Here is a 14,833-nt window from a genome sequence, read left to right on the forward strand (position 1 = left end):
TTCATGGGTCCACACACTGAAAACCTTTGGGAAACGGGGTAAAGGTTCTTCAAAGGGAGATTTTGTTATAGAAAAAAGTTGAAGATCAAATAATAGTTTTCCCAATAAAAGTTTTCCCGGGAAGTTTTCTCTTGCGACTCCTCGTGAACGTCAGTAACCTACTGACACCTGCTTTACATCACGGGATCTTCTGTTCATGTTCAATTCACAAAGACAAGTATGATATTTATACATTCATTTCATTTATGCATAGTTTTATTGCATGTACACTGCAGTGAAAGTTTATATAAGCTGAAAAAAAAACTGAACACACATGTTTACATACAAATAGCAAGAGGAAAAGAGTCAGTTTTATAAATGGCAATATATTTTTGAAAAAGTACAACAATGTTTTTAACTTTAGCTTTTGTCTAATTATTGTTTAAAATAGTATAAAAGGGTGAGTTATCAGCTTTATGCATAATTCAATACACTATTGGTTCAATTCAATAGTATGATTTTTATATTTTATGAATTATTTGATGTGCAAAACATATTTACTGTATCACAGGACAGAAAAACTGAATTTATACAAACATTTTAACGTGCTAAAGTCTGAGTTCTGAGTTGTGAATACCGAGCTCCGCGTCACCGTTATGCTGTGAGTGAGTTGCAGTGTTCATGTGCAAAGCTGAGGTTCAGGCGTTTCTCCGCTGGTGGCAGCAGTGTCCGATGCCTGGCTGTTCTGGGAGCAGTTGGCCGCCCGCGTGTCAGTCGTCGTTGTTGCAGTCCCCACACAGAATCTGGCCACGGTCGGGAAAGAAGCCGGAGCCCACCAGCGACACGGAGCAGCGCGAACACTTGAAGCACGGCTGGTGCCACTGCCTCTCCTCGAAGGAGATGTACTTCCCATCCCCGAACCCTGCAAGAGAAACAGACAACACATGAGCAACTAGAGCGCATATAACTCTGCCAAGGCCCAACAATCTGCCAAGGCACCAATTATCACACATTCGGAGATACCAGTTCTTTTAATATGAAGGATTTTTCATCTAGAACCATGAATTATTCCATGGGAAAGTGGTGAAAATGTAAAAAAGTTAAAGAAAGAGATAAAAGGTTCTTGGATCCACCTCCTGATCTAGATCCGTGGCAAAGTTTAATTGATCCTTCCCTGACCCACACCGTACGAGATTTAACTTTTACGAGAATGCGTTCAGTTGTCTTTGTGTAATCGTCTAACTCATTTCGAAGCTGCTATTTAAGGTACAAATGTTGCACGGTGGTTTTTTCTTACTGACCCGTGATGGCCGTGTTGCAGCCGGCACACTTTTTGGCATAGAGGCTGCTGAAGCACTTGACGCAGTACGGACTCTCCCCCTGCGAGGTGAAGGGGGTACCAGCCAGCGGAGCTTTGCAGCCCGTGCAGGAGAAACACTCCTTGTGCCAAACCTCCTCCTTGTAGGTCACTCCTCCTTTAGTGAGAGCCTGCAGACACAACACACAAACGTTTTTAAGTTTCCGCCTGGTGGCTGGCTGCAATATAGGTCATAAACCTTGCCTCCTCCGTGTTAGTGGATGGGACAGGGATCAAATTCACAAAATCAAGTGTTGTTGTAAACTGAGTAACTTTGATTCTTCTGTTTGGACCAAACAATATTTACGACATCAGCCGTATCACACGTGCTGCCGGCTTCACCTGTTTGCAGTGGTGGCACCGAGGAGCAAGCCTGCCCTCGTAGCACGGCACGCAGTAGTAGTTGTTTTTGTCCGGGATGAAAGCCTCGGCACCGATCGGCTTCTCGCAGCCGTGACACACGAAACAGTCCTCGTGCCACGTGGAGCCGCCGTACTCCAGCATCTTGGAGCCTGGCGGAGGAAAGGAGACAAAGCGAGGGAGCAGATGAAGGTGGAAAATGATGAATGTTTTTTGTCGGGGATCTTTCCTGACATGTTAAAGCTTCTGTTTCCTTTTGAGCTGATGACGTTCACACAAACTCTGAGAAAACCAAAAGTGATGATGAACCTGTTCCTGCACTGCAGAACAATTACTTCCTCCTATCTCTCGTCCAAATCAACCTGACAGGATTGTTTTTTGTTTTGTTTTCCAGTTTTAACTCTTTCATAAGAGGCTGAGTATGAGAAACACATGCTCCACTGCAGACGTTTATAGAAGTTGGGAACCAGTCATGCTTATGAAAGTGGATGTTATGTCAGGTCCTTTAATCACCGGCCTTGTTTTACTACTTTTGGGAGCTGAAGTGAAGACGAGGAGGCCTGATGGTGTTTTGAACTTGAACTTGGCTGCACTGTTAAAAGTGGGGTGAGGGTTATTGGGGGGGGGGGGGGGCAGCAGCTTTTAAAGGCATTCCAGGCCCAACAGAAACTGGAGAGAAGTGACTGCTCAGCTCAGAGAAGAACTGGTGAGTTATAATAATCCCACAGTGCCCACAGGCCCGAGTAATTTTCAGTCATCCGACACCGCCGCTGCTCTCGTGTCGTCACAGCAGCCGGAGCTGAAACCTCTGCTGGGAGAAATGTTCACCAGAGCAAGGAAACAATCATTGTGTCACATCTGAGCCGTCACACCCGGTTTGACATCTTTAACCCTGCAGAGACTGGGTGTGAACTTTCTGACTCCTTTTGTTGTGATTGCTCAAGGATCTGTCTGCGAGAAGGCTCGTTAACTTCTTTCATTCTTGTCACTACCTGGCATGACCGTCTTGTCGCAGGCCACACACTTGGAGGAAAACTCGTTGCAGAAGCAGTCGCTGCACACGAGCGCGTCTTCCTGGCTGGTGAAGGGCTCGTCTGCCAGAGAGCGGTCGCAGCGGAAACAGCGAAAGCAGTGCGAGTGGTAATGTCTGTTCTCATAGAAGAGTTCCTGCAGGGGGGGGGGGGGGGGGGGGGGGGGGGGGGTCAGAGGGAGAAACTAGAGATTAAAAACAAACTAGGATGGCTTTCAGTAAAGAGCAAGAGCCAAGGCCCAACAGTCCCTTGTGCACCAAATCCATCATGTTCATGTGTTTTTTATTTGGATCTGCACCAAATTGGACACACTCAAAGATTTCAGTAAACTAAATGAGCCGGATCTTTTTTAAATCTAGAAGATCCGTGAATTATTGCCAAATGAAATTGATGAAAATGTCAAACATCTAATGTTGTAATGTTAAAGAAAGTGTTACAAAACTTCCTGGATCCTGGAGTGTATAGCTCCGTCATCTGTCCCCTTCTGCACACTCATAAATACCATTCCCCTAAACATGACTTTTATTTTCATCAAGTCCCATGAATTAAATCTCACAATGTTGAAAAAAAGTGATTAAAAAATTTAACAAGTTCTCTCTTGGCCCATTTTCCTTCCTTCCACAAAATGTTTGTAGAAATCAGTTCCGTAGTTCTTGCATTATCGAAACCTGTGTTAAAGATTGTGGCTACTACATTTAAAGCTTCTCTTGTGCGCATTGAAAAGTAAATAAAGATTAGACTATTTTGTAAAATTAAATAAAAGAATCTAAACATTCAAGATTAAAAGTTTTGTTTATGGGGGCTGATGTTGGACAGTGTTTAAAAATAAAGGCTGGATGTTTCTTCACTGAGGCAGTTTGTGGTTGTGGTGTCTCTCTGCAGTTCCTCTGAGGGAGACTCAATGTGCTGCCCCTCATCCGCTCAGAGGTCAGAGGTCACGGTCAGCCACAGGATCCAGTTTCCCACACAAGGACACTTCAGTGCTTTGGATGTTTGCCGACACAAGAGGCCGAAACCCAAAGAGTTTTTCTTTTTTTTGTTCCTGCGACATCCTGCTGCCCTCCAAGAAAAAGAGTTAACGCAAGGACACAAACATGAGAAAAATCCACTTTCTCTTCTTTATCTTCTTAAAAAAACGAGATTTTTCTCTTCAACAGCTGCTTGTGTTCCAGTTCATGTGGTCGGCTCTGTGACATATTGAACGCTGGGTGAAAAACCTATCTTTTGAGGGATGGGGTTTCACAGTAGAAAAAAAAGCAAACATGCTGTGAGGGCTGAGGACGAATGTTGTTACGTCTTGTCCTGGAGGAGGGAACGGGCCAAAGCAAGCAGCGGCGTAATTTACTGCCAGCCCCTCGCAGGGAGTCCATAATTCACAGGACACCGATGGCCTCATGGCGTCTGTGGGTGTTTCCTCCGGGACGCTGTTTTTCATTCTCACTAACTAAAAGGCATTCAGGGCTGTTAAAGGAGATTACAGACAATCTGATGTTCTGTCAGAGCAGCTGAGGTTTCACAAGAACACCAGCTGGTTCACAGCAGTTAGGAGAAGGATCACAAGTGGAAGAAGTGGGGCCTTCTCATGATCCTTTTTCTTAAGTAGTGATATTACACTGTAGAAATATTCAACTAAAAGTGAAGTCCTACGTTTTAAGTGGTACTTGAGAAAAGTACATAAATGTTATAGCTTCTGCGAGGAGGTTATGTTTTTACCCCCGTCTGTTTGTTTGTCTGACTTTTCAGCAAGATCCCTCAAAAACTACTGAACTGATTTCTCTGAAAGCGGAGGAAGGATGGTGGAAGGATGGGACATGAGCCAAGAGAGAACTTTGTATCACTCTCTTCATCATTGTGAGATACAGTAGGTCATTTGCCATTCTAAAGCAAAGTACAAATACTCAAATTCCAGTGCAGCAGTTGAGTACATGTACTTGAGTTCCATTGGTTCTCACCTTGGCGTTGTGGCCGATGATTTCCTTGCACTCCTGGCAGGTGTGGGCGTGCAGGCGGTCGTAGCAGGGCACGCAGTGCGGGCTGTCCTCCACCTGGATGTACTTGCGTCCGTACAGGGACTCGTTGCAGTTTTTGCAGTCGAAGCGGTCACTCATGGTGTCTGTCTCTGTTTTCTGGCTGACCAACTGAAAAACAAAGAAGTCCCAGATGCAGGTTAGAATTAGTATCCGAGCAGGAAGGAGGAGGAGGAGGAGGAGGAGGAGGAGGAGGAGGAGGAGTGAGATTACAGAGAGAGAAAGCAGGAGGAAGAGAGCTTTGGATCATGAATAAAGACCAACAGGAAAAAAACTATAAATGTGGACACCCCCCGACAAAATGAAGAGTGAAATGTCATGTTAGTGTTGTACGATATGTTTAGGTCTTTTTCTTCTTTTCTCATTCTGATATCCTATCCCTCTGCTCCACTCCAGACTTTGTTTATTAGGTTCTAATAGACATGAGAAGTGAAACATATATTATGACCTGAACATGTGTTTATCCTTGGTAGTAATGGCTGTGAGGATCCTCCTCATCTCAAGGAAGTACTTTATAATTTATTATTAATCACACATCGTCTGCTTTAAACCAGGTGGTGGAGAACCTCAGGCCTCCAGGCTGCATACGGACCGGGAGACGAAACCAGAAACCTGTGGGTGACGTCATGGAGGCTACACTGATCTTCACATACAGTCTATGAACGGAACAATCACTAACAAGCGTCATGGCGACTGTCAGAAAGATGAAAACTGGAACATGAAGAGAAAGAACAGGAGACGCCCAAACACTGAGCCCTGGGGGACGGCAGAGGAGCAGCGATGGGGGACCATTTACTGATGGTGATCAGTAGTCTGTGAGATGTTCAAAGTTGGGAGAGAAGAGGAGGAGCTTGTTGGTGACTCTGGAAAAAAAAAGTGAAACTGCCCAATAGAGTCATTAAAATGATTCAGGACGCAAGAGATAGAATCAGAACGCCGGAAGATATTGTTGTGCAGTTTAAATGTAAATAATGGAGATGGCTGAATGAAGACTGAAGGGTTGATTCATTGTAAATCTTCACCCTAACGATATAACAGCTTCTCCTATTTCCTCGTTACTCACCAGCCAGTGAAAGCTCGTGATGTCGGCCTCTCCCTCCCACTCATTCTTGTTTGAAACCCCCTGCGGCATGTTTGGCATTGAGAAGGAACAACTAAACAATATTAATTGTTGGGAGCTGGACTGAAACAGCGTTCTCAATTTCAAAGTCTCTCTCTCTCTCGGCTTTTTTCATCTGCGTTTGGTTTTGTGTTTAAAGGGCGCTCGTTTATCTAGTTCACGTCCTTTGTCCACACCTCACTTGTGAATGCGTAACGTTCATTTGCTGTTTGAAAGAATAGAACAAAAATCTTAAACTTGTACTGACATGTTGGGTTTGCTAAATGTATTTTAACCCAATCAAATTACAGCGATCTTGTCAGTTATAAAACATTTTGAGGTTTCTCAATCATCTCAAGTGCATGTCCCAAATTTTGCCTCTTGATTAAATCTTAACAAAACCACCAGTTGTTTTTCTTTTCAAAAACTGCTGAGGAATAAAATGACTTTCCCACACACTTCGTAATTGCAGCTTCTAAAAGCACAACCTTGTCCTCTCTGATAAAAATCTTTAAATCTCAATTACCTCATTATGAATTCTTGCCTGCCTGCGTTCATAAAGCTGTCTGGGCACAAGTTGCAAAACACAATCCCACCGGGGTAATAAGGATGATCTGCAGAGTTGAACTCCAAACATGTCTTTCTCATCGTATCCTGACCCTGGAGATGATGTTTAAATGTTTCGTTTTCAGCTCATCAATTCTACAATAAGGTCTCTGGGTGAAGAGCTTGATTGAAAGTAATCATACTTAACCTTTCTTTATGAAAATCAACACATAGAGACACACAGCAACCATGGAGATGCAAAAATGACCAGAGACCCATGACCGTGAAAGATGTAAAAAAGAGAAACAATCAAAATGCTTGACCTGAAGCTTGTGGAGCAGAGGAAGGACAGGTGGAAATAAGGCCGGGCACACAGACAATAACATCATCCCAGCGTTATTACCGAACACAGCGAGGCATTAGCAGAGTATCTGACCCCATGTTCTGCAACAGCAAAAGGAAATGAGCGAGGAAATGATGTGTGGGAGGTTAAAATATCCTCCTGTGGACCCACTGGCAGGCCTGAGCATGATACTGTATTCAAAGTGGGGATGTATGTTCCTGCTCACGACTACAACGTCTGGAACAAGTTGCATTTGCAAAACGGCATGAACTTAAATATTTCACTTGGAAACAGTTGTTGTTTATAGTGTCCGTCTTATTTTGGGCTGAGTGGTTTGACAAGTTTGTGTAATGTCAGAAAAGAGGAGGTGCGGTCAGCTTTGAAATCTCCCGGGGGGGGGAATCGAGGAATGAGCCGTCATGTGTTCGGTTGAAACGAGGACCAAGAGCTCAGTGCTACGATAAAAGGCCGTTTGTTCAACCCGCCATTAGTGGTCGGTAATGAAGCTGTGAAGAAGGAAACGCTCTTCACGCTGAAGGTTTCCCGGCTGCACGGAGCCTGGGTTCTTTTTTCCAGGTTCCACGCTCCACAACCTCCAAGTATTTGCATCTGGTCCGTTGAGGAGTCGTCCTGAAAGTGCAGTTTACATTCCTCCCGTCTGACTGCTATCAAACATTTTGTTTCTAATAACCAACGATGCGGTAATTTCAGATAAACATGAAAGATAAACACAGTCTGCTCCCAGTCAGGTCCCGAAGCCGACGCCGGCGGCAGAAACTCCCTCTGCTCCGCGACGTTTTCTCCCAACACCATGTTGGAGCAGCGCTGAGGACATCCCTCAAACATCCCTGCAGATAACACAACGCTTCCTCCTACAGAGACTCAGGCCGGCTCAACAAAACATGGAGGAAAAAGCAAACTGAGAGAAAACTCAACATCCTCTGTCTGTTTTCTGTCAGATTGTTGTCTGGATGGGGAAATCAGCTCCACTTCCCCCCCTGAAACGTCTGGAGAGGTTCGGTTTCTATTCTCATCCATCCACGTCTGCGGTGAATGCGGCGGTAGAACAATGGTTTTCCTTCCGGACACAGTCTTGGTTTTGTGTCTTTATGTTTCTCTTCCTGAGCCACGACATCTGCGGACACATTCTGTGGCCTCCAGCTGTTGTCCTCCATACACACACAATTCTCCTCGGGGGAAATCCTCCAAACATAACAGCAGCTAATTAAAACACTATATTTTATGCTGTTGGACTTTAAATCATCTTTGAAGCTACGTAATCGGCAATTATGGCTAAGACTCATAAACTGTTGTGAAGTAAAGCTGGAGTCAGGAGGCAATTAGCTTAGCTTAGCATAAATACTGAAAGCAAGGGGAAAACTAAGATTTAATAAAAATGCCTGAAGCTAACTTATTAGCAAACAATATGTTTAATCCACCTAACACAGAAATGGAAAAGAAATCAATAAGGGTTAAACAAACTAGATAAAATGTGTTCATCCTAACAACTTAGTAAAGTGATTAAAAACCTTGCTGTTTATATATTTTATTATGATAATAAAATGAAGCTAAACTATCCTGGATACTTGTGGTCGCACTTAATTGTTATTGCATCAAATAACCAACATATGCTTTGTTTTTGTTTTTTTAGGGCGATCCATGTCTCATCTGCTAACATGGAGGAGGCAGGGTTATACTGCAGCCAGCCACCAGGGGGCAGTTGAGATGTTTTGGCTTCACCTTTGGGAGCTGTCCCCGTCGTCTGTGTTAATTTACAGTCCAAGGTCCCAACGGACGTCTGGTGAGAATCTCTTCATCATCACACCGTCGACAGTCGGACGTTTATCTCAGCTGTCTACTGACTCTGACTCATCTGTTGTCAGCGCCTGGTTCAGGAGACATTCACTTTACAGGTGTTCTCTTGGGACACGCCCAACAATACTTGTTGCCCCTGTTCTCCTCCTCACCACCCGACATTTAAACCAAACAATCCATCTCGTCTGAGCACTTTTCTCCGCAGTAGCGCGGCTGCCGAAAACTATTTAAACCCACAATTCACCTCGTGGAGTGGACATGCTGAATTCTTCACTGATACTCTCTGTCCCGCTGAGGGATTTACCGCAGTCACTCGGCTATGAGAGCTTTGTAGCCGCGGCCAAATGGCAACAGTCTCCCAGGATCAGCCACCAGGCCTCCTGTCTCATGTCCCTTCATGGCTCACTGCTGTTGTTTCACTCTCCGCAACAACCTGACACTTTCTTACGACCGGAGCCAGGAACTCTGCGAGCCATCACAGCTCTGCTGGGTGTTAGTGTTTATTTTCCCCCGAGGAGGAATTTGGACTCGTGTGTGAGGTTTACAAACCAGACCGTTCCATGATGAAAACCGCTGTCACACGTAATAAAATCCACTGGGACCAGTATATAGGTGAGTGTTAAATCTGTCACAGCCACAGAATCTTAAATTGCGCATTCTAAGAAAAAGTATTTTTGGGGTGACGTTATTACATTCCCACTCTGAGTCTGAGCCACACTCCCTACTTATCTGTCATGGAAATGTTTAAACTCAAAATCAGCGCCGTCTTCTTTGCTGTATCATTCACAAATGAACAAGTTTGAGCAGTTAAAACAGGAAAGTGAGTAACAAAGTGGTTTTTTTGTAACACAAGTAATGTTGGTCGGCTGCGTCCACACTGAAATATCGTGACAATTATCTTAAGTCATTCTTTGAGGGTCACAAAGGGGATCTGGAGCCACTCACATTCACACCTACAGTAAATTTAAAGTGTCCAATCAACCTCAGCTCAATCTGCATGTCTTTGGACTGTGGGAGGAAGCAGCAGCACCGACAGGAAACCCTCACAGACACAAGGAGAACATGCAAACTCCACACAAAAAGACCCCATCTAACTCAGGATTCGAACCAGTGAGACGACAGTGCTGACCACTGTGCTCCCCTCGCCGTAAATTGTAATACATCTTGACATTCATCACCCCTAGATGACGTATCCCAATGACTTAGGTGATGCTCCAACTTTTCCACCAGCACCACCATTAAGTTTACACTAGTGTCTTTGTGTCTGTGAGTGAACTATTGCTGTATTAAGTGACACTGCTTTTGACAGTTTGGACTATTTATAGCATGCATATATATATAATGAGTGCACTGGTGTATATCATAGGAAATACAGCCTTTTGCCTTGAACCAACAATAACAGCCTTTTTTCTGTGCCCTAACTGTAACGGCCTCAGACCATGTGTGCATCCAATTAAAACAGGAAAGTGCGTAACAAAGTTGGTTTTTAATTATCTCGCCACTTCACTGTTTACTTCCCCTGCAGTAGATTAGGGTGTTTTTAACGGCCGCTCCGCACGAGAACAGTCGACATATTGTGCGACTCCTGAATTACACAACCTGGATTTGGGGGAGCTGTAGCTACAGAGGTGCCCTGCAGCAGCGCTGGGAGTGAAGCGACACCCTCTTGGTAACGGCTATAAACTGGTACAGAAAAATAGAAAAACAAGGCCGGTCTCTTATTGGCCGTCAGATGACTGCGCTCGCTTTCATCCCCCGTACAAAGACGCTCAATGTGGTGCCGCTTCCTGCAGAATCACAAGCCCAATATCAGCTGCACGCACACAATTCTAAGTGAACACACACTGTTTGTTGTGTTGTCTCTAAATTAAAGAGAATCTCATCGAAGATCTCATGAGATACCGAGATGCTAGAAATGCAACATCAGTCACTGCAGTTTCTAAAGAGAAGAAGATATAGTCAGTGTCCAGGGTTCAGCTGGTTTGTCTATTAGATACAATACTATGATAACTAGCTGAAGTATTGGGGAGGAAAGAGTTTTTTAAGACGGAGTGATTGAGGAGCTTTGTTTTATAAAACTTCCTTCAGGTCACAAAGCTTATTTCAGCCCCAGACACAATTTAAAATGTCCAAACAATGTGCAATTCATTGGCTATAATTAAAACTCCCACCGAGATGAATTGCATCTTTCAGTTTAATGATAGACACTAAAGATATATTTGAATTTTCCTGGAAGGTTCCCTGGAACAGTCCGTTTCACTTGACCTAATGTTGTGTAGTCAAGAGACATTTCTTTTCTGCTCTGTTCCATACGACCAGTGTCATTGGATATAATGACACACAACCTGCTGCACAAAGCTCATTTAAAGATAGACTACGTGTCTGGCTCTGTTTTATAAGTCTCCATCTGGCTGTTTGTTTACTCGGAGGAACAATGAGGTCTGCAGCTGCCGCTTCACCTCCGTCGACTCAAAGGACAAACACCATAAAGTCAGACAACAAGTTCAAAAGTCCATCACCATCATTTCCCAGGACGTTTCCATAAAGAACAATATAATTTAGGTTGAAATCATTGGTAAAAATGTTAATTCCATTTAAAGAAACACCCCAACTCCATCTAAGATCAAATAAATATTTACTCACTGTTACTCACTGTGTATATTGTAATGTATCTTACTTTGTGGGGTTAGTATTTTAACATTTGGTGACTCACACCACAGTTGGACAGAAAACTATTCAGACCAGATGATGGTGGCGCTTGAGATTCATCCTCTGGGGAACACAAACCTCTACGTGACTCCAATGAGAGATTCAAGTCTGGACCACAGCGGTGGACTGACCGACCGACAGGCTGACATTACCGTCCGGAGCCAAGCCACTGGCACAGCTCAAAATACGACATGTCTGAAAGCTTCTGCAAAGGACGGAGAAAACAATAAAAGTGGAAAAGATTATAATCACGTTTGTTTATGAAGTGGATTTAAAAAAGGATCCTCACTGAAGTTTCTCTTGGCGACCGTGTTATTTCACTTGGATCGTTCATACCGACAGTTATTATCCAGAACACACACACACAAGTAAACATGTTTTCCCACCAGGCAGCTGGCAGCGGGTCCAGTTCAAGTCGTGGGTGTTAATGGTAACAAATGTTTGTTTTCCCGAGCGAGTGCTGGACGTGCTGTGTCTGTTTTATGTTTGCTGTTGGATTTATTTGTCTTAGATTCCGAGCTTCATCTCTGCATGTGGAGAGAATCAGAGCTGGACTCCCTACATAGACAAGCCTCGGTCATCAGGGTGAGACCAAGAAGGTGTTGCTCAGTATTCTTCCTTCTACATCTTCCCTTGATGGATGATTTGGAGTTTTTGAGCAACTGAGTGAGCTTCAGTTCACTGTTAAGCCGTTCAGGCCGAAATTACAGATTTGATTCCCTCTTATTGTTCTCGTAATTACATTTTTGGCTCTAAAAAAACCCACTGTACACACTACAGCCCTGCAGCAAACAGCGGACACACACAGTTGGAGTCTGGCTGGTGAACAAAGAGGAGATTTTAGCGGTGGAGACCAAAAACAGAGCTAAAAGAAAGTGAATATTGAACTTACATGTTAGGAGGAGAAAGGATTCATGATAGTTCTCTTTAACTGCTGGATGAGTAAATAAAAAAACAGAATCAGGAATAGTAAAGACAGTAATGTAATCTCCCTGATATTCAGATTCTATGACTGTTTCTCATTTGTGAATCCAAAATGTCGCCTTCTATGTGATTTGTTCGCCTCTGGCTCGTCGCTCCAGTGATTGAACTCGGGCCCAACCTTCGCCCAACGCAAGAATTTCCGAGGAATGCGACTGTGGTCAAAACGTGGCAGAACCGTGCGGTTCCGACACGGAGCACAAGAACTATTTTTCTTCCATCCTCTGTTTTCTAAAAAAAAAGACAAAAGTCGAGAATTCCTTTTCCAAGTGGAACCCCCAAAAAAAAACACACAATGCACATGCAAGACACAAACACACATTCACATTTCCTCAGGGGGTGTAGAGAACATCCAGAGGGGAATTGTTTCCTGGAATACACTGATTTCACCCAAATGGATTGAAACACAGCGGCGTTACGAGGATGGTGTGTGGTGGTGGAAACTATGAGTGGTGCTGGGGGAGGCAGCGGTCGAAGGGGGGGGAGGGGGGGGGGGGGGGGGGGAGGTTGCTGAGTCTCCGGAACAAAATTTGTAATCTGCAGACATGACATCACTATAACTCTACGACAGTGAATGACACACGCGTGTGTGTGTGTGTGTAGGAGCTCTAATTGTCTACATAAAGCTTTATTTTGTGAGCCCCCCCCCCCCCCCCCCCCCCTCTCAGTGCCATTACGCCTCCTGCCTCTGAGCCAGCTCAAGATGTGGGCGATTGTGTCCTCAAAGGTCTCCTTGTTCTTCTTCTCAGGACCCGGACTTGAAAAAACAGGGGCTGCAGCGTTTATCCACAGTATCAGTTTCTCACTCTGGACCCTGTTCAGGCCCCCCCACCCCACCCCAAAACCCGCAATAACCTCCACCAGTTCCTCACTCTGCTAGAAGAACATCCTCTCTGGTGCAGCCATCATGTTGTGGGGAGTGAAATCTGTTTCTACAGTCACATATATGGGGACAAAAAGCAACTCCCCATAGTGTAAATCCTTAGGTTTGAGATGCTTAAAGGTTAGATTTAGGTTAAGGGTCAGGATTAGGCTTTTAAACTATGGTTAAAGTTAGAGCAATTCTCCAGGAAGTCAATGCAAGTCAGTGTAAAGTCCCTGAAAGTCAAGTAGACACATATTGGGTTGCCAGGTTGTGAAAACACCTTTAGTTGTTTTAGATGATTGAGTTGTAGATCTCAAAATTATCAGGAAATAAATAAGCATTCAAAACTTTAATGAATGGATTTAAGTCCACATTCCCTGCAGCTCGTCTTTATAGAAATAAGTGGAATAATAGTAAATGTTCTAAAGGCTGAAAGGGCTTTTTCACAACCTGGCAACCCAAAGTATAATACTCATTAATGTATCTTAAGAGTCTTATAAATAGGATATTAACCAGTAAACCCAACAATAAGTTTATTTATGGTGTAATTTAAAGTCTCCATGTGCGCAGGAAAAAGTTCAGATGAGGATCCGGGCAAAGTTAAACGCTTCAGTTTCTAAACTCCTCGTACAACTCTTCAAAAATCACACGATCCTCCACGTTTACGCATTAAAACGTTGCACCTGCATGTCGTCTATTTCTCAACGATATACAAACTGTGGATCAATATAAACGTACCGGTCTTTGCGCATCAGTTGCCTCTGCGGGATCGAGTCTCTGCGGGATCGAGTCTCTCTGCGGGATCGAGTCTCTGCGGGATCGAGCCTCTTCAGCTCTGTGTGTAAAGTGACAGATGATTAAATCCTCCGTGGACTCTGGACCTGGCGGCTTTTCCACGGACTGAAGCGTCTTGAGTCCGGTGCGTAAAACCCAAACTCATCCAAACACCGCCCCCCCCTCCCTCTCTCTCTCTCTCTCTCTCAGTCTCTCTCTCTCTCTCTCCACTCCCTCCGTCTCCTTCACCTTGTGAGGAGTTCACGCGCAGAGAAGGTGGCCCGTGTGTGTTTTGGATGTAACAGAATATTTTAAATACATGGTGCAGGATCCACGTGGTTTCCAGCTGCTGATGTAAAACCACTGTATTATCTCTCTAAACGGAAAATCACCTCATATTTACAGACGTGGACACATTATATAAGAATGAGCATTTTACGTAAACTACCATATTTAGCATTTGCAGAGAATATATTTATATCATCTTGTGTATTAACATTTTTTAAATGATTAGTTAAACAGCAGTTCACACACGTCTTACTTTATAAATAACTTATTAATGTTTGAACATGATTTAAGGAACTAGTCTTACAAGTCTTATAAAACATTTTAACTGTTTATTCAAATTATAAAGCGTTTACTTACTTAAATTATACTTTTTATTCAAAGTATAAAGGGTGTAACTATTTACACACTTAAATTAGACTTGAATTCCAAATATTAAAGCATTAATTGATCTTTAATTCAAATTATAAAGCATGTATTGTTTATTGTTTATGTATGTAAAGATCATTCACAGTTGACTTTAAGATTAAATGTCGATGTGTTCAAATGTAGTTTGTCAAACAGAAGTTTAACTAATCTCTTCCGGAGCTTTCAGTCTCATCCATTTCAACAAATGTGGGGAAATATAACAAGTAAAATGAATAAACACTAACATTTCATAT

General features: G+C 43.6%; 1 protein-coding gene across 2 annotated transcripts; it reads right to left on the bottom strand.

The window, feature by feature from the left end:
• Positions 1–237: 237 nt before the first annotated feature.
• Positions 238–14,097, bottom strand: fhl3b (four and a half LIM domains 3b). Of its 2 annotated transcripts, XM_034600119.1 has the most exons (6): positions 13,851–14,097; positions 4,680–4,865; positions 2,689–2,863; positions 1,679–1,848; positions 1,281–1,467; positions 238–901 (listed from the first exon to the last, which is right to left on the bottom strand). In XM_034600119.1, exons 2-6 carry the CDS (start codon positions 4,833–4,835, stop codon positions 750–752), a joined length of 840 nt encoding a protein of 279 aa, XP_034456010.1. In that variant the 5' UTR covers positions 4,836–4,865; positions 13,851–14,097; the 3' UTR covers positions 238–749. The 2 variants fall into 2 exon arrangements, with proteins under 2 accessions (XP_034456010.1, XP_034456011.1); XM_034600120.1 differs by lacking the exons at positions 2,689–2,863; positions 4,680–4,865; positions 13,851–14,097 and adding an exon at positions 1,930–2,674 and having other exon boundaries at positions 1,679–1,893.
• Positions 14,098–14,833: the final 736 nt, after the last annotated feature.

The sequence above is a fragment of the Hippoglossus hippoglossus genome, chromosome 11 (assembly GCF_009819705.1).
Source record: "Hippoglossus hippoglossus isolate fHipHip1 chromosome 11, fHipHip1.pri, whole genome shotgun sequence".
NCBI classification, from domain to species: Eukaryota; Metazoa; Chordata; class Actinopteri; order Pleuronectiformes; family Pleuronectidae; genus Hippoglossus; species Hippoglossus hippoglossus.